This window comes from Saimiri boliviensis, chromosome 15, assembly GCF_048565385.1.
Source record: "Saimiri boliviensis isolate mSaiBol1 chromosome 15, mSaiBol1.pri, whole genome shotgun sequence".
NCBI classification, from domain to species: Eukaryota; Metazoa; Chordata; class Mammalia; order Primates; family Cebidae; genus Saimiri; species Saimiri boliviensis.
The window spans coordinates 88,247,002-88,272,261 of NC_133463.1; the positions used below are offsets into that span (position 1 = coordinate 88,247,002).

The 25,260-nt window shown below is 44.8% G+C and overlaps 1 protein-coding gene across 4 annotated transcripts in view; it reads right to left on the reverse strand.

The window, feature by feature from the left end:
• The window catches only part of TRAPPC9 (trafficking protein particle complex subunit 9), a 722,918-nt gene that overhangs the window by 630,152 nt on the left and 67,506 nt on the right, over window positions 1–25,260 (reverse strand). For all 4 annotated transcript variants that reach the window (XM_074387191.1, XM_074387190.1, XM_074387189.1 and 1 more), the window contains one exon: window positions 17,899–18,024. In XM_074387191.1, the coding sequence (XP_074243292.1) occupies window positions 17,899–18,024 (126 nt within the window). The remainder of the gene's footprint in view (window positions 1–17,898; window positions 18,025–25,260) is intronic.

Below are 25,260 nucleotides of genomic sequence, written 5' to 3' on the forward strand. Positions count from 1 at the left end.
TTAGCCTGAATACCCGTGCAACTTGGGCCTCCAAACCCCGCTTCTATCCCCTTTCCTTTGAGCTCACTGCCACGGTCTTGCTGGGGCCCTCGTCAGTCGTCATCTGGAAGATAAATCAGCATCATCTTCCCATCACCTCTCCACCTTCCTTCACCTGTCCACACACCCCTGCCAGACTCAGGTTCCTGAGACATGGCTCAGAGCCCATCACCCCAGCCATGGTTTGAATGTGCCTCCCCAAAATTCACATGTTGAAAGCCTAGCCCCCCAAGGTGAGGGTATTAAGATGTAGGGACTTTAAAAAATGACTGAGTCAGGACGTGAAGCCCTCATGAATGGAATTAGTACCCTTATGAGAAGAGACCCTGAGGAGCTAACTCACCTCTTCCACCATGTGAGAACACAGAGAAAAGATGACAGTCTATGAACAAGCAAGTGGGCCCTCCCAGACACCAAACCTGCTGGCACCTGGATCATGGACTTCCAGCCTCTAGAACTGTGTGCAATCAATTTCTATAGTTTACAAGCCACCCGGTCGGTGGTTTTGTTACAGCAGCCTCATCAAACTAAGACAGTCTCCATCTTGAAACCACTAGGGACCCCTTCGGGCTGTAAAATGGAGCTCAAATGCCTCACGGGCATGCCAGGTCCTCTGCAGTGAGCTCCAGCCTGCTCTGGGAACTCGAGGTCCCACTGTCCACCTATTACCTCATCAAACTGAACAACTTTAACTCATTTGTTTCTCATTCTGTCAACGCATATTCCCTGAATGCCTACTCTGTGCCAGCCACTCTTGTGGTGGGGGATACAGAAGTGAACAAAACAGACTCGCACCCAGAGGGCCTCCAAGCTAATGACAGGTTAGTCCCCTGGCTTAGAATCAGTGGGGAAGATGATAATAAATCAATGAACGATGACATAAAATCACTGCTCTAAGTCCAGTGAAATACACTTTGACATAGAATCATGGGTGGCAGCTTGTGAGGGGGACCGCACCAGGTGAGGCCGCCAGGACGAACAGACTCCCGGCTCCTGCACTCCCTCCACTTCCACGTCTGACTCTCCCTTCGGAGGCTCAGTTCCAATGCCACCCTCTCCAAGAAGCTCATCCTCATGCCCTTCGGCTGGAAACTGCTGCTTCCTCCTTCCCTAAATTCTCCTAACCATGCCGGACTCCATAATGTCCCTTCTCTGTGTCTCCCATACTATTTAATGTAGGTATCGCATCTCTGCACCCCCACTTTCCCTAAGTGAAAGGTCATTTCACATTCACCCCAACGAAGTGTGAGAATCACCGCTGCTCTACCTGGTCACCAGCATATGATAATATCAGTCTTTTTTATTTTAGATGTTCTGGTGGCTTTAACTTCCATTTCCCTGAAAACCAGTGATGTTGAACCTTTTTCATATGATTACTGGCCACCGGTATATCTCCCTTTGTGAAGTGCTTGTTCAAAACTTCTGACAGTTTTTAAAATTAGATTGTTTGTTTTATTATTGAGTCGTAGGAGTTCTGTATATAGTCTGAATGCCAGTCCTTAGTTATATACGTTTTGCAAATATTTCCTCCCAGTCTGTTGTCAATTTATTTTCCTACGGGAGTCATAATAAGCAAAAGCATTTCATTGTGCGGTAGCTCAATTTATCAGTTTTTTCTTCTACAGTTAGTGCCTTCTGTGTTCTAACCTAAGAAAAACCTTTGCCCGAGGTCACAAAGATATTCTAAGTTTTCATCTGGAAGTTGCTGTCCAGGTCCGTGGTCCATGAATATTCAAATTTGAGTAGGACACAGCCTCTCCCTTTCCAGGAGTGTGCAGTACAACACCGGAAAGAGACCCCAGTGCAGGCGGAGAGCAGCCAGGGAGAGGTGGAGGAGGTCTGTAAAAAAGAGGCAGGGGTTGGCCAGGCACGGTGGCTCACGCCTGTAATCCCAGCACTTTGGGAGGCCAAGGCGGGCAGATCACCAGAGGTCAGGAGTTTAAGACCAGACTGACCAACAGGGAGGAAATCCCAACTCTACTAAAAAATACAAAATTAGCCAGGCATGGTGGCACGCGCCTGTAGTCCCAGCTACTCAGGAGGCTGAGGCAGGAAAATCGCTTGAACCTGGGAGATAGAGGTTATGGTGAGGCAAGATCGCGCCATTGCACTCTAGCCTGAGCAACAAGAGCAAGACTCTGTCTCAAAAAAAAAAAAAAAGAAGAAGAAGAAGAGGCGGGGGTACTTAATGCCTTTATCACAAACCTGGAAATGCCCAGACCTTCAGCTGCACCCACTATATGCCAAAAAGGATCAAAGATGTTAGGGCAGAGAAGACAAATAGTGATTTTAGCCAGTGCCCTTAAAGAGGCCACCACCTAAAATAAAGGTGACATCCAGGGAAGGTCGCATCATTAATTCTTTCATGGAACCTATCCAAGATGAAAGGCTGAAACACTATGATGAGTAATACATTATTTCATTCCTCTTACCATTTCGGCGTAATAAGAAATCAAATGATAAACACCATATTGCAAATGGAATTGACATCATTTCAAAGCCCCAAAACGGATCCTTAATGAGAAAAGCTTGGGTGCAACTGCTTTTGGGCACTAGGCAGACACTTGACTAAGAAGCCGCGAGCCTAGGGAGCCTCGGGACAGAGCCATGTTAGATCAACACAGGCACAAGGAGCCAGGGGTACAGAATAGTCCCAGGCAAAATGCCAGGCCAAGGTCCTCACAAAATCTTGAAACGAGATGAAATCCCCAAACTCATTTCCAGCCTGCTGCTCTTTCAGGGAGTATTAATCAGCACGTCTGTGTTCTAATTTTTCAAAAGGCTGCACAGTCATGAAGCCCAAGTTCAGAGCCCAGATGTTTATGTGAGGTTCCAATGGAAGTGGCTCAAAGACTACTCAAGACAAGTAGCCTTACTCACAAGACAGACTGGGGGATCCAAATACTAATTCACTACTCCATTTCCAAGTAGAAAGTAAGTTCAGATCTTCTTTCTTCTGCTAATAAAAAATACAATAGTAATATCAGTGGGAAACTCCAGACGCAGGACTGGTCTCTGGCAGGATGGTAAAGAGAGGAATATAGACTGGACCTGTGAAGTCCTGAGTTCCAGGGCCACACCTGCATATCCCTAAGAAATAGGGATCATCAAATCTAATTATGATTGTGGAAAAGACTAAATGAAAAAATGCAAACACTGAGCATAAGCCTAAAACTCTCAGTGAGTGTTCAAGAAACAGAAATATCACTGTTAGTTAATGCCTTTGAAATCACAGGTTCTAACCCCAAGTTAACCAGCCAGAGAAGCTCTAGAAAATGCCTTCACCTCATCAGCCTTCTCAAACATGGGTGGGTACTTGCAGTGATCAGAAGAACGAGGCAGTGATAGATGCTTGGGGGCAGCCTGGTGGCAGCACTCAAGTGCTGACCGTGGGAGAGCGCAGGATGGGGAGCAGCGGGCACCACACATTCCCAGGTATGGGAAACCCACTCTGCTTCTCTCACCAGCCATAATTACATGGAGAGAAAATATATCTTCAAAATGACACAAACTTTCCATCTGCCTATCAAAAAAGTCTGGAAAAAACCTAACCTGCTTTCTTACATCCCGGAGTAGGGGTAATGAGGTATGCACCAAGGATTTTTCTTTTAAAAGCAGCTGCCTAAAGTAATTGGATCCATTGTCAGTTTTAATCATTCAAAGGTAAGAATGAAAACAAAAACTTAAATAAGACCTGGTCCCTCAAAAATTCATGAAATAGTACAGGAGACAGTCCCATAAAGAATCACAGTGTTGGGGCCAGGTGCAATGGCTCATGCCTATAATCTCAGCACTTTGGGAGGATGAGGCAGGCAGATTACCTGAGGTCAGGAGTTCAAGACCAGCCTAGCCAACACAGTGAAACCCCATCTCTACTGAAAATACAAAAATTAGCCAGGCATGATGGTGGGTGCCTATAGTTCCAGCCTATACTTCCACTGGGAGGCTGAGGCAGGAGAATCACTTGAATCCAAGAGGTGGAAGTTGCAGTGAGCTGAGATCATGCCACTGTGCTCCAGCCTGGGTAACAGACCGAGGCTCCATCTCAAAAAAACAAAAACAAACAAAAGAATCCCAGTGTTGGGAAGCATATGGACAGGACACGGCTGAAACAGAGATGCTGTGCCCTACGCCTTGGACAGGTACCTGGAAGGACTACCAGGTATATCTACCACATGCTGGAGGAAGGACATTTTGTAAACAGTTAGTGCTCTTGGTAAGCGCACCGTCCAAAAGAGACGGCCAAGCAAAGTCCACACTTGACCCCTGACCACCCCAGTTTCAGCCTTTATTTGATTCATGCTTGGATAACCTCAAAAACCCACTACTTTGCCTTCCAGAAATACTGCCTACTTTTACCATCTTTGGATTAAGTGAGAGAGTGAGTTCCTGTGTACTTTGATGATGACTTCAATTCTGACTACAGCTTTTCTCCTCATTCATCTTTCCATACTAGAGTTCTGAATTTCTTTCTTTTCTTTTTTTTCTTTTTTCGAGATGGAGTTTCACCCTTGTTGCCCAGGCTAGAGTGCAGTGGCATGATCTTGGCTCACTGCAACCTCCGCCTACCAGGTTCAAGTGATTCTCCTGACTCAGCCTCCTCAGTAGTGGGATTACAGGTGCCTGACAACACATCGGGCTAATTTTTGTATTTTTAGTAGAGACAGCGTTTCGCCATTGCTGGCTAGGCTGATTTCAAACTCCTGACCTCAGGTGATCCGCCCACCTTGGCCTCCCAAGGATTACAAGCGTGAGCCACCATGCCCAGCTGAGTTCTCCATAAAATCTAGTTCCTCCAGTGACATCTTACAGAGCCTGAGATGAAAAGCCAATTAAATAAAACCATACACAGCTAGAAGGTCACCCACCCCCATCACCACTTTCCTAAAAACTCCTCTCCTGCCTGTCCGAAATAGACTAATACCTTCCGCACTATGCTCACAAAACACTGCAGATCTGTCTCTTCAGGCAGAAATGAGATCTCTACAGAGGGAGACCATTCATATTCTCCTCTGAATTCCTAGCACATCGTGGTGGCAACAGATATGATTGTCATTATAGTTTATTTCCTTTAAAAATACTTTAGGCCAGCCTGGCCAATATGGTGAAGCCCCATCTCTACTAAAAATACAAAAATTAGCCGGACATGGTGGTGCACACCTATAATCCCAACTACGTGAGAAGCTGAGGCAGGAGAATTGCTTGAACCTGGGAGGCGGAGGTTGCAGTGAGCCGAGATTGCGCCACTGCACTCCACCCTGGGCGACAGAGCAAGACACTGTCTCAAAAAAAAAAAAAACTTTGGGATATTTAAATGAGACTTTGGGAGACAGCCTAAGGTAGTATGCTTGGGTGTAACACGTTGATCCAGAGCTTCTGTGAGCCTTTTTCCTATTTTCTGTTCACTGATTCATTCAAAACGTAGCTTTCTCACTCCAGAAGGATTTACATTTTTCTGCCAGGAGTTTGTGGTCACTCTTATGCCAGGACAAGTTTAAACTAAACCGTCTTTGGATTGGTTTTGTTTCCTTCTGTAATGATTAAGGCTGAGTGTCAACCTGATTGGATTGAAAGATGCAAAGTATTGATCCTGGGTGTGTCTGTGAGGGTGTTGCCAAAAGACAGTAACATTTGAGTCAGTAGGCTGGGAGAGGCAGACCCACCCTTAAGCTGCTGCCAGTGCAGCTAGAATATAAAGCAGGCAGAAAACTGTGAAAAGACCAGACTGGCCTAGCCTCCCAGCCTACATCTTTCTCCTGTAGTAGATGCTTCCTGCCCTCGAACATCCGACTCCAGGTTCTTCAGTTTTGGGACTCGGATTGGCTCTCCTTACTCCTCAGCTTGCAGCCAGCCTATTGTGGAACCCTGTAACCATGTGAGTTAATACTTAATAAACTCCCTCATATGTATATATCTGTAAATAGATGGATCTCTACCAGTTCTGTCCCTCTAGAGAACCCTGCCTAACACACCTTCCAAGATCAAGGGTCTTCTTACCTTCTGACCTTAAGAACTGAGGTGTTTTTCTATTTCATTCTTTGACTAAACATGTGTCGTCCAAGGGATCTCGGTTTTACCCATGGGCCTGCCATCCGGCTCCCAGGTCTGCGCAGGTTTAAGATTGATTTCCTATCCGTCCTACTTGAGCACTGAAAACTGTTACCATGGATAGGCAGGGCATTCTCTGGCTTTCAAGGCCCACGGACTTTCAGAATTCCTACTTTTCGGAAAATGATTCCCTTTTAACAATGGGCTGTGCATTTTGAAAGATACCGGGTATGCGGATAGAGGGACTTTTATCTCTTAATCAGCATTTTTAAGGAACTTGTGCTGACAGTTTGGATCGCTATGTTGCCAAAACAAAAACCACTATTTTCCAAACTTAAGTATGATTTGAAATCTTTCTTTTCTTTCTTTTTAACTATTAACAGACGTTTTTTAAATTAAAAAACATTGCACAGTCCGTGAGTCCCAGCCTGGTGTCTAGGGCCACAGGGCCTACCCGGTTTTACCAGGCAGCCCGGTGCTGGGGTCCGAGGCAGGCCAGGCACTCGCATTGCTCTCCTTTCCCTCGCGAGGGTCATCTCCCTCCACACTGTGCTGCCTGGGGCCGGAGGAGGCTGACTCCGGGGGCGCGGGGCTGTCCTCCCCATCCTCTTCCGTGTACCTTCTCTTATTTATGTGCTACACCTGGATGTAGCTGTGGTCTCCTGCCTGGTTTCCTAGCTCTTGGGAAGCTGTGTGTGGGTGGTTGTCAGGCTGGTGTTCCTTCAGGTGGACAAGTGTTGAAAGGTCCTATTCTGCCATGGTGCTCACATCACCCCTCCCCTAAGACAGTAACATCAGCCCCAAATCTTCACTGCATACGTTACATATTTAAGGTGAAGCAAACATACAGGAAAGAAATGCTGGGATAAATCACTTGTCCCCGTATATTGTTTGCTTTATAAAGAAGTTTACTGCAATTAAATTTGCATAAAAAGAAAAAAATTAAGCCACCAACTAGAGCAGATCCCTGAAGGGACATACAAAATTAAGAAAGGGATGAAGCCAAAAAATGACAAGACAATCTATAAGCTTAATAAAATCCATATCCTATGGATGAAATTACTGATTCCTAGAACACCTAATCTAAACTTAACAGAAACGTGAGATGCCTTTCTTATTAGGAAATAGCCAAGAAAAAAAATTATCATTTAAAAAAAAAAAACTAAAATTCTAAGTTTTGGCTGACGACTAAATGTGTCTCCTTCCTGGAAAAAAGGAAGATATGTCGGTTCTTTACTGTAGGTGTCTTGTGTTCATGGGCTGGAAGACAATATTGTTAAGATGGTAAAACACCTCAAAGTGATCTATAGACTCAATGCAATTCCTATCAAAATTCTAGCTAGCTTTGTTGAAGAAATTGACAAGCTTACACCAAAATTCACATGGAAGTACAAGGGACCCAGCATAGCCAGAACGATCTTTAAAAAGAACAAAGTTGGAGGAAACACACTTCCCAACTTCAAAACTTACTACAAAACTATAGTAATCAAGACAGTGTGGTACTGGGATAAGTACAGATACGTAGATCAACTGAATAGAATTAAGAGTTCAGAAAAAAATAATACGGTCAACTAATTTTCCACAAGAGTGTCAATGGGGAAATAAATGTCTTTACGACAAATGCTGCTGGGACAACTGGATATTTATATACAAAAGAGTAAAGTTAGGCCAGGCGTGGTGGCTCACCCCTGTAATCCCAGTGCTTTGGGAGGCCAGGGCAGGTGGATTGCCTGAGGTCAGGAGTTGAAGACCAGCCTGGCCAACACAGTAAAACCCCATCTCTACTAAACATAGGAAAAATCAGCCAGGCATGGTGACAGGTGCCTGTTATCCCAGCTACTCAGGAGGCCGAGGTGGGAGAATCACTTGAACCCAGGAGGCGGAGGCTGCAGTGAGCTGAGATCGCACCACTACCCTCCAGCCTGGGCGATGAGTGAGACTCCGCCTTAAAAAAAAAAAAAAAAAAGAATAAACTTGGACCCCCTACCTCACAAGATAAACAAAAATTAACTCAAAATGGGTCATAGACCTAAATGCAAAAACTACACTACTGTTTTCCTAAAATAAAACAATAAATCTTCATGACCTTGGTTTAGCAATTTTTTTTAATATATAACACCAAAAAAACATGTGATGAAAAAATAAATAAATTAGACTTCACCAAAATTAGAAACTTTTGTGCTGCCAAGGACACCATCAAGAAAGTGAAATGGGCCAGGCACAGTGGCTCATGCCTGTAATCCCAGCCCTCTGGGAGGATGAGCCAGGTGGATCACTTGAGGCCAGGAGTGCAAGACCAGCCTGGCCAACACGGTGAAACCTCATCTTTACTAAAAATACAAAAATTAGCCATGTATGATGGCACATGCCTGTAATCCCAGCTACTCAGGAGGCTGAGTCAGGAGAACAACTTGAACCCAGGAGGTGGAGGCTGCAGTGAGCTGAGATCATGCCACTGCATTCCAGCTTAGGTAACAGAATGAAATTCTGTCTCAAAAAAAAAAAAAAAAAAAAAAAGGTGAAATAACAATACCAAAATGGGAGAGAAATTTTGCAATGCATGTATCTGGTAAGGGACTAGTATCCAGAATATATAAAAAATTCTTACAGCTAAACAATAAAAAGAAAGTAAAACCCAATTTAAATCCTGACAAAGAGTCTGAATGGACATACAAGTGGCCAGTAAGCACATGAAAAGATGCTCAGCCCTACCAGCCATCAGGTAAATGTGAATCAAAACCAAAATGAGACATCACTTCATACCCACTAGAATGGCTCTCATCAAAAGATGGACAGTGACGAGTGTTGGTGAGGATAGGAGAAATCAGAGCCTTCATTTGTCGCTGGTAGAAATGTAAAATGGCACAGCTGCTTTGGAAAAGTTTGACAGTTCCTCAAAAAGTTAAACATAGAGTTATACACGACTCAGCAATTTCTCTCCCAAGTATATGCCCAAGAGAACTGAAAATATGTACAAACACTTGTACATTCCCACAAACTACATGTACATGAGTGTTCATAGCAGCATTATTCTTAACAGCCAAAAAGGTGGAAACAAGCTAGTGTCCATCAAGCGATGCATGGATAAATAAAACACGGTCTAGCCACACAGCGGATACTATGTGGCCGTCAAAAGGAATGAAGGACTGATTCGTGCTATGACGCAGAGGCACTGGGAGAACATGGCACTAAGTGAATAATCTAGACACAAAGGGACAAACACTGTCCTTTTAGGTGAAAGGCATAGAAGTGTTCGTTGTACTACTCCTGTGGCTTTTCTAAAGGAGTGAAGACTTTCCAAGTAAAAATGAAGCATACTACACATTACAAATATAAAGTAATAAGAACAATCCCTCATGGGAGGGTTTTAAGGATTCAGTGCAGACACAGGTGCGCACATCCACCAACGGTCATCGCTGTCACTGCCGCTCAGATGAGTGGTGCTGACGTTGGCGAATGCCACAGGATGGAGCGTGAGTCCTAGCTGACTCCACTTCAGGCATCCGACAAATATTAATAAGCGCCTGGTCTGTGACAAGCATCATGCTTGGCACAGTGGCTAAAAAAATGAGTAAGACACAGTCCCTGCTCTAGAATCTGCATGCATTACCAAACTTTCCTATTAAAAATGTATCACGTTAATATTCAGCTTGGCTCTACGGTAACCCCTAAGGTAAAGAGCTTAGAATTTCTAAAAGCAATGTGTCCATAATATGCTGTTTATGCATTTATTTACATTCTGCCTCATTCTACAAAGGAATCTAAAATCAATTTTTTAAACACATACAATTTAACAACAATGAAGAAAGAGAGAGATAAAAATCAGTGTAAAGAGAAAATGAGAATTCTAGTTAAACGAAACCAGGGGAAGGTTAAACCACAAAAAAGTCTGCTGTGAAGTAGGTGTAATTATTAAAGGTAAGCTAGAGACTCAGCTCTAAGGCTCCTAACAGCTAAAGCAAAAAGATAAAGATAAAGACCGGGCAAGGTGGCTCATGCCTGTAATCCCAGCACTTTGGGAGGCTGAGGCTGAGGTGGGTAGATCACTTGAGGTCGGGAGTTCAAGACCAGCCTGGCCAACAGGGTGAAACCCAGTCTCTACTAAAAATACAAAAATTAGCCAAGCAGTAGTAGTGGGGGCCTGTAACCCCGGCTACTCATGAGGCTGAGGCAGAAGAATTGCTTGAGCCTGGGAGGCAGAGGCTGCAGTGCGCTGAGATCAGGCCACCGCACTCCAGCGTGGGCAAAAGAGTGAGACCCTGTCTCAAAATAAATAAATAAATAAATAAATAGGAAGAGATACATATCAGTAAGTATCTGCACCAAGTGCAGGCATGTCCCCTGCAAGAAGCTGTGACGCACCATTCTCAATGCCTTCCTGCATTAAACAGAATAACCCACAGCACAGATAAGGGGCTCATTCTCCAGGCTCTGGCTTTTGCTTTGACTTAGCCCTCTCCCTCACTCATCCCTTTATTGAGCTTCAAATGGAGCTCTGAAATCCAACCTAAGGATTGGGTCAGATTCCCACTGCTTTGCAGGCAGCCGCCATCCAGAGCGCAGCGGGGCATCAGAGGCCCACCTGGCTTGCTCATTTCTCTGCAGCTTTGACTGCTCACTCAAGAGAGATTTCCTCATATGCCTCCTTCTCTCTCCTAAAGACAAGGTGCCATATCCCAGGCTCATGTTCAGTCAGACACGTCTCCATTCCCTCTCTCCCCTTTTCCATCTCTAATAAGAAACCTGACTGTCCTCCTTCCCCATCCGACAGTTTCTTTGTGAGAACTATGAATTCCTCACAACCCATCTCTCAAAGCCACGCACCCTGCTGGCTGGACTGAACTGTTTCAGCCTTAGCTAAGCTGCATTCCTTCTACTTTCCCCTTTCTATCTTAAAAAGCTTTTCCCGAATCTCCCCGTGCCTCCGATTTTCAGCTTAAATTGACATAAAGTTCTGAGGTTGCAATTATTATGTGCATATCTAGCAGGCTTTTGCTGAGTTTCCTTAGCAACAGCTTCATTAAGGAACTGCATCAAAAATTTTAAAGAGGCTATTCTTACATCTGAACAGAGTAGCCTGCATAAAATTTGAATGGCTCTGAAGAGAAAATTAACCAGGAACAAAGAGGTGGCAGGTCTTAGTCAGCAGTATCATAAGCCAAAATGTTTTCAAACGGCTCGGAATCATTCCTGAATATTTGGTTTGTGAGAGGAAAGGGTGCTGGATTTAACGTGGGTTGATCCTAGAGTATGTTCTCGAATCTGGTAAAGTCGGATTCTTTTCCAGTTTTTCAAACAATTCCTTACTACCATTTTCTCTTACTGTCACTTGCCATTTTCAACTAATCAAGAATGAAGAAAGTAAATTTCAATCATTTGGGTTGTTTGGGGGAAACTACCTGATGTAGTACATACAGTTTGAATTTTACAGCCCGAATGGTTTAAATACCAATGGTGGTATCTACAAGACAGTCCTGGATCCATGGCAAACGCCTCTCCTCAATTTCCCATCCCTACAATGGAGCATAATAAACTACTAAGCAAAGTTGTGATGATTATGGCCAATATCTGAAAAGCATGTGCCTAAACGCATGCAGCATGCCAGCTGCTTAATCACTGGTATTATCAATGAGTTTCAGCTTATCCGATAACGCAGAGGCTCTGCCTTTTCATCTTTTTGTGTACCAACAGAGCTTATTTTACGGGATTAACACTGCTAGAGCAGCCCTGACTAGAAAACTCCCCAGGTCTACAAGGCAGAGGCTGTTCTTTCCCTCGGATCAAATTTACAATGATCTGTGTTTATGTTTCTCTGCTCAGTACCCATTTCCCCCTCTAGACCACTTCCCCCTCTTGCAATCAATGCGAGACCACGTCTGTTTTGTCACCCACTGAACATTCAAGGCTAGCAGATGATGTAGTGCTGAGTGCCTGGCCTCTGGTGTGGAACATGTGAGCAAGGGTAGGAAAGAGATAACTAACACGCTTCCTGGAGGCCCTTCTCTGAAATTATGGTCTGGCTTTGGACAAGTTGTACAGTCTTTCCTTAGCCTGAGGTTCCTCCTCTGTAAACAAGAATAACTATACTGGAACAGAATTTTAAGGATTAAAGAACATAACCAAATTCACAAGCTAGTAAACTATCTGTTAATGGGTCCTCAACAAACAGGAACTGCCTGCATCCCTTTGATACAACCAGTGAGCAGTGAGGCAGACATGTTTGCTGAATGCTGTTGTTGTTGTTGTTGTTGTTGTTGTTGTTGTTGTTGTTGAGATGGAGTCTCACTCTGTTGCCAGGCTGGAGTGCAGTGCTGAGATCTCAGCTCACTGCAACCTCCACCTCCCAGGTTCAAGCAATTCTCCTGCTTCAGCCTTGCAAATAGCTGGGACTACAGGCGTGAGCCACCATGCCCAGGCAATTTTTGTATTTTTAGTAGAGACAGGGGTTTCACCATGTTAGCCAGGATGGTCTCAATCTCTTGACCTCGTGATCCACCTGCCTTGGCCTCCCAATGTGCTGGGATTACAGGCATAAGCCACCGCGCCCGATCTACTGACTGCTTTCTAAAAGCCAAGCACAGTACTTAGCACTTCATATGCATTGTTCTATCATTTACAACTTACAGCAAGTCTAGAAAGAAATGAATATTGGCCGGGTGCAGTGGTGCAAGCCTATAATCCCAGCACTTTGGGAGACTGAGGCAGGTGGATCACAAGGTCAAGAGATCGAGACCATCCTGGTCAACATGGTGAAACCCCATCTCTACTAAAAAAAAAAAAAAAAAAAATTAGCTGGGCACGGTGGCACGTGCCTGTAATCCCAGCTACTCAGGAGGAGGCTGAGGCAGGAGAACCGCTTGAACCCGGGAGGCGGAGGTTGTGGTGAGCCGAGATTGCGCCATTGCACTCCAGCCTGGCTAACAAGAGCGAAACTCCATCTCAAAATAAAAAAAGAAAAAAAAGAAATGAATATTATCATTCCCATTTTATTTTATTTATTTATTTATTTTTAAGATGGAGTTTTGCTCTTGTCGCTCAGGCTGGAGTGCAGTGGCACCATCTAGGCTCACTGTAAATTCCACCTCCTGGGTTCAAGTGATTCTCCTGCCTCAGCCTCCCAAGTAGCTGGGATTACAGATGCCCGCCACCATGCCCAGCTATCATTCCCATTTTATAGATTTGGAAACAGGCTAAGGAGGTCACATAACTACTCCAGTTTGCACGCGAGGAAATGGTAACTTCAACCTAAATCTGGGTGGCCAAAGCTCATGCTTTTTCCACCTCACCTCTACCTCACTATTTGCCTGTAAAATCCACAAGCCCAACCCATAAATTTATAGGTAGCCAGCTATTAAATGAAGTGTTTGCTGCCATTTGTGAATTATCTTAGATAGATAATTATCACAAACCACTCACCTACACAACTCAAGAAAAGACAGGTCAATCCATAGCCCTCCACACAAAGAGGAAGAACTCTGCAGTGAATTCCGTCAAACGAAAAAAAAACCCTTTCCAATACCACTAAATCCAGATGTATTATTTATCAGTTTTTATATTTGCACAGGGATTCTTAAAGCAGAAGGAACCAGCAATAATAGTATCTCAGTTCCTTTCAAAATCTCCACATTAGCCAAAATAATTTCCAGGGATAGATACAACTCATCAATTCTACAATGGAACATACTTGATCAAGAACCAAAGGCTTGTTCTATTTCAGAAAAACTACAGACCCTTCTTCTTTGCTGTTCTTATAAAATCCCACCAGAACTCATTATCTTGCTGCCTGCTCATCTGGCAAACAAACAGGGAGATGAGTCAACTCAAGCCAAGCCTCGTGCTGGGGAGAACTCACAGAGCCAGGGAACCACATCTGCACTGTCCCCGCCCGCCCAGCGGGCGAGAGCGCGGTTCCCCTTCTGGCATGTCTTTGCTGACTTCTAGTGGTCCACAGGAAGAAAGAGACAACAGCAAAAGGACAGGCTGCTCCAAAGAACAAAATGTCCTCACATTTTAAGTGAAAACATTTTATCCATGAAATGTGTGTTTCTATACCCAACAGTGAAAACAGATTCCCCGCGAGCCCAATTTATCGGCATTAACTTGCAAAGGCAACTCCAGTTGTTAAGGGCAAGCCAGCCTCAAAGCCCTGTCCTCGGCTCCCAACCAAACTGTCTGCAATTCCACTGCTTCAGGCCTTCAGAGGATCCATTTAGAAGCACAGTCCACCCTCCACTCTGTCCCAAAAGATGTCCCTTCATGCCTTCCAATCTGATCATAACAGGTGCCCATCACGGAGTCACTTTACAGAGCAGGCACTAAGACAGTACTGATCAGGAAGTGGCAAAGCTGGTCCTTCCAGTGACCACCGAATCTTATTCTGTCATTTTACAGACCAGATTATTAAGAGGCACCGAGTGAGTGTGCTCAAGGTTACACAGCTAACGGGGGCCACGCAGGGGTCTGAACCCAAGCTCATCCGACAGCTTGACTCCACCGTGAGTCCCAGCTTGGACTCCTCCAGAGATTCTCTTCTGCCCATCTGATGACTTCTATGCAAGACCTGCGGCAGGATCTGACCTCACCCTGGGTCTGGGCCTCTCTTCCCCGCACTGTCCCTCACAGACAAAATTGCTCTGGCCCCCAAGTGACTTCTGTGCTCGGAGCTCACACTCAGCCACGTGTTTCCACCCAGTCCCTCTGCTCAGAGGCTCCCCAGCCCCACTCTGCCAGGTCCTTTTCATTCTCCTCGGAGAGCACCTCCTCCAGGAAGCCCTGCACCCTCAGCACTGAGAGCATCAGACTCCAGGGCAGGGCTCACATCCTCCTCAGCCCCACAAATCTGTGGCCCGGCGCAGCACTGAACCCCTCCCCTCGTAGGTCCCCTGAAAAGTGTGTCAAATGAGACACAAGATCCAGATGTTGGTTCATTTGCCAGGCATCACAGGAGACAAATACCGCCCCTCGGGCGCCCGGGGAACTGAAGCTTCCACTTTGAAGTGTCACGTTTTCGCTCCTGCCCATCTTTTCTGGAAACTTCAACACGAACCGGAAGATAAGGACCTCTTCCTCACGCTCCTTGGTGACACACTAGCGACAGTGGTGCTCTTTTCCTAATGCCACGTGGCCGACAGCTTTGAGGGGCCGTGCTGTTGCTTTTACTCGGTTTATTGTGGCTTTACTGTGTCCTTGTCTCTCCCTCTGGTGTGGCGCTGACACTTGACTTATCGGCCTCCCTGCCAACATCTAATCTAGGAAATGAGCCGAGATGAAGGGTCCCAGGGACAGTAAATACACTTTACAGAAGAAGGAACTGAGGCACACACAGCTTAAATGTCTTGCAAGGCAAGTGACGCTTGAATGCCGGCCCCAGCAGTCTGTATCCAGTCCGTGTACTCGACTCTCATGCTCAAATACCTCTTTTGGTAGACTATGGCTATAAACATTATAAAGTACCAAAATATGGACAACTCTGAGATGGTGGTGAACTGCTATTTTGTTTCTACTTAGGTTATTTGCTCTCAATTGAAAAAATTAAAAACCTCTGTAGTCAATATGGCAACATTTCGATATATCAAATCCCGATGGTAGAGACATAAGTGTCTTATTATTTAGTCATACCTGTTTATGTGTTCAAAATGGAAACTGATTTGAAAGTCTCTCCTCTCTCTTCCACCCTCTTCCCTGTCTCTCGCCTGAGCCCCCAGACCCACGCCTCTCCCGTGATGTGCGAAGCGGAACCTCCCCTTTCCCTCCACCACTGCCTTGCGGCTTGCCCTCCTCGGAGCCCAGCCTGACCATCAGGCACCTAATGGAGCAACACTCCATTCCACCCAAACCGCTCCCACAGTCGGCCGCAGACCCTTTCCAGGTAGACCCCTAAGCACGTTTCCAGCAGGCTGCCCTTGCCGCCAGCAGCCTCCCTCCTCTAGGGAAGCTGTCAGCACTGCTTGCCTGGGCTCCCCAGGGGCCTCGGCAATGGGCCCCCTCCCTCCCTCCCTCTCCCCTGGCTCCATACAAATCTGGTTGCATCAGTCCCTGATGCGAAGACCTTGCTTTTAAAACCCACCGCTCTTAGAAGCAGCCCCAAATGCTTCACCTGGCCAAGAAAGCCCTCCTGCTCAGACTCTGTCCTCCCTATCCTTCTCTGACTCCCTCCCTCCCTCCCCTCACTCTCCATCTCCCCCTCTTTCACCCCCACCTTGGTCTCTTACTTATTTAAGTCTCTCCCAGTGATTGGCTCTGTCTGTTTCAGAGAATCACTCATGCTGAGCCATTTCTTCCCAAATGACCTTCGCCCATTTCCTCTTTACCTGGCTCCTATTCATCCTTCGAGGCCCAGTTCCAATCTCACTGCCTTAGAGACAGTCCCTGGCCCCCACACCCTCCACCTCCATCAAACTAAGTTAAATCCTTTTGCCACTTGCTCCCTTGGCACCCGTGCCTCCATTTTTTTCCCCACTTACCCCACTGCTCAATGTCTGCCTTTCCCACAAAACTGTCAGAGGGAGGAGGGTAGGACCCGCCTGCCTCACCTCGCTTTCCCCCACCTTAACATGACACCCTCCTAAGGATCTGCTGAATTACAGTGACCTATATTCTCATCCTCCTCGTGTCCCTAAACAAATTGTTTAACTTGGTCTTGGTTTCTCTGTCTATAAATATCCAAGTTAAACTAACTACATATCTAAAATCCTTCTAAGACTATCAGTTTTAAGATTTAGCATCAATGCACAACTAAAGGTTTTGATCACTGTTTTACTAAAAATCCATTCAGATTCAGATTTAAGTAATATTTAAGTAATATCTGACACAGTAGTGTCAAAGGAGCTATGTAAGTACTTTCACAAACTGCATGTTTTATAAACCCAACACCCCAAACAGGGTTACAAATGGCAAGTACATGAAGGCAAGAGGCATGAAGCTTATTCAAGATTGCAAAGCTGGTAAGACAGTTATTTATCCAAACAAACCAAAAAAAAAAAAAAAAAATTAAGCCAAGTGTGGTGGCTCACGCCCATAATCCCAGTTCTTTGGGAGACTAAGGCAGCAGGATCACAGAGTTGGAAGTTCAAGACCAGCCTGGCCAACATAGTGAAACCCCATTTCTACTAAAAATACAAAAATTAGTTGGGCATAATGGTGCAGGCCAGTAGTCCCAGCTACTCAGGAGGCTGAGGCAGGAGAATTGCTTGAAGCTGGGAGGCAGAGGTTGTGGTGAGCCCAGACTGTACCACTGCACTCCAGCCTGGGCAACAGAGGGAGACTCCATCCCAAAAAACAATTGATAAGGACAGCAAGTTCTGAATTTTGAAAGTTAAATACCACGAATGAAAGAAGTAAAATATACAAATAACCATGTTAATTAGAAATCAAGTTAAGGGCTTGGTGCAGTGGCTCAAACCTATAATCCCAGTACTTTGGGAGGCCGAGGTGGGAAGATTACGAGGTCAGGAGTTCAAGACCAGCCTGGCTAACATGGTGAAACACCGTCTCTACTAAAAAATACAAAAACTTAGCTAGGTATGGTGGCACACGCCTGTAGTCCCGGCTACTGGGGAGGCTGAGGCAAGAGAATTGCTTTAACTGGGGAGGCAGAGGTTGCAGTGAACCAAGATCACACCTCTGCACTCCAGCCTAGGTGACACAGCAAGACTCCACCTCCAAAAAAAAAAAAAAAAAAAAAAAAACCGATTCAACAATTTTTATCACAGCATGCCGAACCTCAGCAGAATGAAATAAGCTGAATTCATAGTGACTAAATTCCACAAGAACTGGATTAATTCTTCCACTTATAGGTAGACATACACTCACCTGTCGAAGGTTAATGTAAACTGCATTCTGAAGAAATTCTGATGCTTCCATGCTCCGTTTCTGAATTGCAAGGACACGTACAGCCTTGATGCATGCTTCCAACTCAATCACTCCAGCATTCTTATACTGCAGGGTGTAAAGGAAGTGCCTCAGTCAAAAAAGAGTTGAGATGTTTCTATCACATTCTAAATGCTGTGTCACTGGGACTCAGTAACTGCAACAGCACTTCCCCCAGCACACGGCTCCAGATACCCTTCCTGATATGGTTTGGCTCTATGTCCCCTGCCAAATCTCATCTTGAATTGTACTCCCATAATTCCCACATGTTGTGGGAGGGACCTGGTGGGAGATAATTGAATCATGGGGTGGTTTCCCCCATACTGTTCTTGTGGTAGTGAATAAGTCTTATGAGATCTGATGGTTTTATCAGTGGTTTCTGCTTTTGCGTCTTCCTCATTCTCTTTTTGCCTGCTGCCATCCATGTAAGATGTGACTTGCTCCTCCTTGCCTTCTGCCATGATTGTGAGGCTTCCCCAGCCACGTAGAACTGTAAGTTCAATTAAACCTATTTCTTTTGTAAATTGCCCAATCTTGGCTATGTCTTTATCAGCAGCATGAAAACAGACTACTACAGTAAACTGGTACCAAGTGTGGAGTGTTGCTGAAAGATACCTGAAAATGTGGAAGCAACTTTGGAACTGGGTAACAGGCAGAGGTTGAAACAGTTTGGAGGTCTCAGAAGAAGACAAGAAGATGTGGGAAAGTTTGGAACTTCCTCAAGACTTGTTGAATGGCTTTTGCAGAAATGCTGATGGTGATATGAACAATAAGGTCCAGGCTGAGGCAGCCTCAGATGAAATGAGGAACTTGTTGGGAACTGGAGCAAAGGTGACTCCTGTTATGTTTTAGCAAAGAAATGGCAGCATTTTGTCCCTGCCCTGGAGACTTGTGGAACTTTGAACTTGAGGGAAATGATTTAGGGTATCTGGCAAAAGAAATTTCTAAGCAGCAAAGCATTCAAGAGGTGCCTTGGGTGCCGTTAAAAGCATTCAGTTTTAAAAGTGAAACAGAACATAAAAGTTTGAAAATTTTGCAGCATGACAATTTGATAGAAAAGAAAATCCCATTTTCTGAGGAGAAATTCAAGCTGCAGTAATTTGCATAAGTAACAAGGAGCCAAATGTGAATCCCCAAGACAATGGGGAAAACATCTCCAGGGCATGTCAGAGGTTTTCACAGCAGCCCCTCCCATCACAGACCTGAGGCTAGGAGGAAAAAGTGGTTTCATCGCGCCAGACTCAGGGTCCCCATGCTGTGTGCAGCATAGGAACTTGGTGCCCTGTGTCCCAGCCACTCCAGCCAAGGCTGAAAGGAGCCAATATAGAGCTTGGGCCGTGGCTTCAGAGGGTGGAACCCCCAGGCCTTGGCAGCTTCCATGTGCTGTTGAGCCTGCAGGTGCACAGAAGTCAAGAACTGGGGTTTGGGAACCACCACCTAGATTTCAGAAGATGTATGGAAACGCCTGGACGCCCAGGCAGGCATTTGCTTCAGGGGCAGGGCTCTCATGGAGAACCTCTGCTAGGCCAGTGCAGAAGGGAAACATGGGGTCAGAGCCCCGACATAGAGTCCCTACTGGGGCACTGCCTAGTGAAGCTGTGAGAAGAGGGCCATTGTCCCGCAGATGCCAGAATGGCAGATCCACCGACAGCTTATATCATGTGCTTGGAAAAGCCACAGACACTCAACATTAGCCAGTGAAAGTAGCCAGGATGGGGGTTGTACCCTGCAAAGCCACAGGTGCAGGGTTGCCTAAGACCATGGGAACCCAGCTCTTGCATCAGCATGACCTGGATGTGAGACATGGAGTCAAAGGAGATCATTTTGGAGCTTTAAGATCTGACTTCCCCACTGGGTTTCAGACTTGCATGGGGCCTGCAGCCCCTTTGTTTTGCCAATTTCTCCCACTTAGAGCAGTTGCATTTACCCAAAGTCTATGCCCCCACTGTATCTAGGAAATAACTAGCCTGCTTTTCCTTTTATAGGTTCATAGGTGGAAGGGACCTGCCTTGTCTCAGACAAGACCTTGAACTATGGACTTCTATGTCACTGATGAAATAAGACTTTGGGGGACTTTTGAGAAGGCATAATTGGTTTTGAAATGTGAGGACATAAGATTTAGAGGGGCCAGGGGCAGAATGATATGGTCTGACTCTGTGTCCCACCCAGATCTCATCTTGAATTGTACTCCAGTAATTCCCATGTGTTGTGGGAGGGACCTGGTGGGAGATAATGGAATCATGGAGGTGGCTTCCCCCATATACTGTTCTCGTGGTAGTGAATAAGTCTCACTAGATCTGTGGTTTTATCAGGGCTTTCCGCTTTGGAGTCCTCTCCTCATTCTCTTTTTGCCTGCTGCCATCCATGTAAGACAGGACTTACTCCTCCTTGCCTTCCACCATGATGATGAGGCTTCCCCAACCACAGAGAACTGTAAGTCCAATTAAGCCTCTTTTCTGTAAGTTGACAATCTCCGGTATGTCTTTATCAGCAGCATGAAAGTGGACTAATACGGCCGGGCGTGGTGGCTCAAGCCTGTAATCTCAGCACTTTGGGAGGCCGAGGTGGGTAGATCACGAGGTCAGGAGATCGAGACCATCCTGGTCAACATGGTGAAACCCCGTCTCTACTAAAAATACAAAGAATTAGCTGGGCGTGGTGGTGCGTGCCTGTAATCCCAGCTACTCAGGAGGCTGAGGCAGGAGAATTGCCTGAACCCAGGAGGCGGAGGTTGCGGTGAGCCGAGATCACGCTATTGCACTCCAGCCTGGGTAAGAACAGCGAAAACTCCGTCTCAAAAAAAAAAAGAAAATGGACTAATACACCTCCCCACCAAGGCTGGAGAATTGGTGAGAAAGTCTATCCTTCATGGGAGCAAAAGAGATTGGTGGGGCTGAGTGAGTCTAAGAATGCATCAATGTGTATGCATTCATTAAAATAATATGACCACAGTAGCTTGCTATTTTGCAAAATTTCAAAATGTTATCAATGAATACTTTGCTATTCGGTTCTGCTTATCATCCCTTGTAGTACTCTAAAACGTTTTTAGAAACTCTCACACCTGCAGCTTTAATGCAGTTGTTGTAAATTCATTTTACTTAGTTACAAAAAATCGGACTCCCTGTGTGTTCAGTGCTTTCTGATTGTGTCTCAGAGTTGCTTGTTCCTACTACTCAGTTCCTATTATGGTTCCTGAGACGAAGAACAAATGAGGGCGTTTGTAACAGAACGGGCTTTGCGGAGCTTCATTCGACTACGCAATTAACTGGGGAGTATTTCTTAAGCTTCACCCCCAATTCTTCTAGCTTCAAGCCAGGAGAGCCACCCCCAGCCCCTCTTACACACCATGTGGCCCCAGACCCGGGAGCATGGAAAGGAGGAAGGAGTCAGGTTCCAGAACTCTTCCAAGAAAGAAGAGTTCAGCCAGGAGGCAGAGCTTGCAGTGAGCCGAGATCGCACCACTGCACTCCAGCCTGGTGTCAGAGAGAGACTCCATCTCAAAAAAATAAAAAATAAATAAAATAAATAAATGAAAGAAGAGTTCATTCAGATGGATGGATCTCCTTCTTTGTCTCCAGTGCCCTTCTCCCTCCCAAGCCTCCGCTGCAAAATCTTCCATGCTAGCCGTTCTGCGTGTTTCTTTTCTACTCTAAATCTTTTTTATTTTTTATTTTTTCCTAGTTATCGCAGCTGGAGTGATTTTCATCTGATGTCACATAATTTAATTTAAAATTAAAGAAAGGCTTTATGGAAGTTAAGTCCATGCATACTAGTACCTGAAGAGAAATGGAAATTGGGAGGAGTAACACACTAATATTCTTTTGCATGTGAAAACCAATGCATGTAATGAACAAGCCTTTGCTGAGACCCACTAGAAGCCTGGCATGGCATCACTGCTCATGAACATGCAGTCTATTTACCAACCACGAAAAAGCAAAGGAGCAACTGGCCATCTTCCTCACTAAAATTATGCATAAGGGGGGACAAGCAGTTTTATACTTACTATGCCAGAAAGGGTAGGCTTCATTCCTTCCCTTTCCACACATATAACACATATGTAATCTGTGTTATCACGGACGATCAGAAAAAGAAGCTATTCATACTTATTTAAATACCAACAATGAAGTAAGAAATCTATCAATTGTATATACTGTTTTATAACACAAGAAAAAACTAACATAGGGACTTGATTCTATGGAAATACTTTTTCCTTCAAAACTTTTAAAACAGTTTCTATTGAAGTGAGAATAGAAGTCACTGCAAATGGGGCCGGGCACAGTGGCTCACGCCTATAATCCCAGCACTTTGGGAGGCCGAGGCAGGTGGATCATGAGGTCAAGAGATCGAGACCATCCTGGTCGACATGGTGAAACCCCGTCTCTACTAAAAATATGAAAAATTAGCTGGGCATGGTGGCGTGTGCCTGTAATCCCAGCTACTCAGGAGGCTGAGGCAGAAGAATTGCCTGAACCCAGGAGGTGGAGGTTGCAGTGAGCCGAGATCGCGCCATTGCACTCCAGCCTGGGTAACAAGAGCAAAACTTCGTCTCAAAAAAAAAAAAAAAAAAAAAAAGTCACTGCAAATTTTTCCACATATCTTTTGTTAAATTTACATATTTTAATGTACATTACAAAGCTATTTAAAATGAAACCATGAAAAAAGAATTTTTTTGAGACAGGATCTTGCTCTACCACCCAGGCTGGAGTGTAGTGCTGGGATCACAGCTCACTGCAGCCTCAATCACCCAGGCTCAGGTGATCCTCCCACCTCAGCCTCCCTGGAAGCTGAGACAACAGGTGTGCACCATCACACCCAGCTACTTTTTTTGTATATTTTGTAGAGGCAGGGTTTCGCCATGTTTCCCAGGCTGGTCTGGAACTCCTGAGTTCAAGTGATGCTCCCAGCTTAGTCTCCCAAAGTGTTAGAATTACAGGCATGAGCCACTGCACTCAACCTCTTTTTTTAAAAAAAATTATTTCCTCCCAACCAAATTTTCATGGCTAGTATACTTAATTTATTATTCCTCAAAAACTCTAAAATAATTTGTTCAAGTTTTTAAAAATCTGATTGGAGTTTTTGTAGGGGCTTTCAATACATTTCATTCTGGGAGGTTATGCGCAGTGGCTTTGGCCTTTAATCCCACCATCTCAGGAAGCCATGGTGGGAGGATTGCTTGAGGCCAGGAGTTCCAGACCAGCCTGCGCAACACAGAGAGACTCCATCATTACAAATAAAAAAATTAGCCAGGCATGGTGGCGTGCACCTGTTGTTACAGTTACTTGGTCATCTGAGTGAGGGTGAGTGAGGTGGGAGGCTGAGGGTGAGAGAATTGCTTGAATCAAGGAGTGTGAGGTTACAATGAGCTGTGATCGTGCCACTGCACTCCAGACTAGACTGTGCAACAGAGCAAGACCCTGTCTCAGAAAAAAAAAAGGTGGGTGCAGTGGCTCATGCCTGTAACCCCAGCACTTTGGAAGGCCCGAGACAGGCAGATTGCTTGAGCCAGAAGTTTAAGACAAGCCTGGGCAACATGATAAAACCCCATCTCTACAAAAAATACCAGACAAAATTAGCTGGGCAAGCCGTTGTACACCTCTAGTCCCAGCACACAGGGAGGCAGAGGTGGGAGGACCACATGAAGCCGGAAGATCAAGGCTGAAATGAACCGTGATCACACCACTGCACTCCAGCCTGGGCAACAGAGCAAAACCCTGTCTCCAAAAAAAAAAAAGAAAGAAAGAAAGAAAGAAAGAAACACTTTGAGATATTAAGTAAACTACTAAAATAGATAAAATATGGTGCTGAAGAAAAGAGATTCATAGAAAGGAATGAATAGTTAATAAATAGACACAAGTACGTAAAAGTATTTAGTACAGGTGAGAATTCAAATCAGAGAGAAAAAATATGAATTCAATACATCGTGGTAGGACAATGAGATAATGACCTGAAAAAAATAAATTGTATTCTTATGTCATAATACACACAAAATAAATTATAGATGATAAAAAATATTTTAAATGCTAATCATAGTGAATACAAATATATGTTTGCATATATTATCTCAGCTTATCTTAAACTACAGTTCTATGAGATGATGGGTACTGTTATCATCCCCATTTTAGAGATTAAAAAACTGAAGAAAAGAGTTTAATTCTATTGTTAAGAAAGTATTTCTAAGCAGGGTGGGCACGGTGGCCAACGCCTATAATCCCAGCACTTTGGGAGGCCAAGGTGGGTAGATCACTTGAGATCAGGAGTTCAAGACCAGCCTGGCCAACATGGTGAAACCCCGTGTCTACTAAAAATATAAAAAATTAGCCAGGTGTGGTGGCTCACACCTGTAGTCCCAGCTACTCAGGAGGCTGAAGCAGGAAGATCACTTGAATCCAGGAGGCAGAGGTTGTAGTGAGCCCAGATGATGCCACTGTATACACTGCAGCCTGGGCAACAGAGTGAGACTCTGTCTCAAAAAAAGAATTTCTACGCATATTACTAAACTCCTAGCCTCAAGTAATCCACCTGCCTCAGCCTCCCGAAGTGCTGGGATTACAGGCATGAGCCACCACATTCGGCTGTATTGGCAAACAGTTTTTAAAAATAATAGCTAGTATTTATGGAGGAGTAAATTGTTAATAACCTTTTTGGAAGACAATATAGGAATATATAACTCTTTTTTAAATGTATACTTTTTGGGTTTTTTTTCTTGACAGCCTTACTCTGCAGCCCAAGCTGGAGTGCAGTGGTGTGATCCCAGCTCACCACAAACTCCGCCTCCAGGCTCAAGTGATTCTTGAGCTTCAGCCTCCCAAGAGCTGAGAGTATAGATGCATGCAACCACATCTGGCTAATTTTTCGTATTTTAGTAAAACCAGGGCTTCACCGTGTTGCCCAGAGTGGCCTCAAACTCCTGAGCTCAGGCGATCCACCCGCATCAGCCTCCCAAAGTGCTACGATTACAGGTGTGAGCCACTGTGCCCGGCCAAAAAAATAAAAATAAAAAAGCATACTCTTTAACTCAATTCCACTTCTAGGAATTGTTCCCTTAAAAAAAAAGTCAATCCAAAAAGATGTATCTAGAGAGACATTTATCAGTTAATTGTTTACAATGGGGGAAGAAAAAACGAAAATAAAACATAATCAGTAACAGCACTGGTGAAATGAATGATTCTACCTCTTTTCATTCTCTGTTAGAAGAGGAATTTGCGGAGTAACTTGAACATAACCGATGATAAATAAATGTTAATATCCAGGATAAATTTCTAGAAAAATTGAACCTAATGGAATACTGATACAAGAATATAGGGG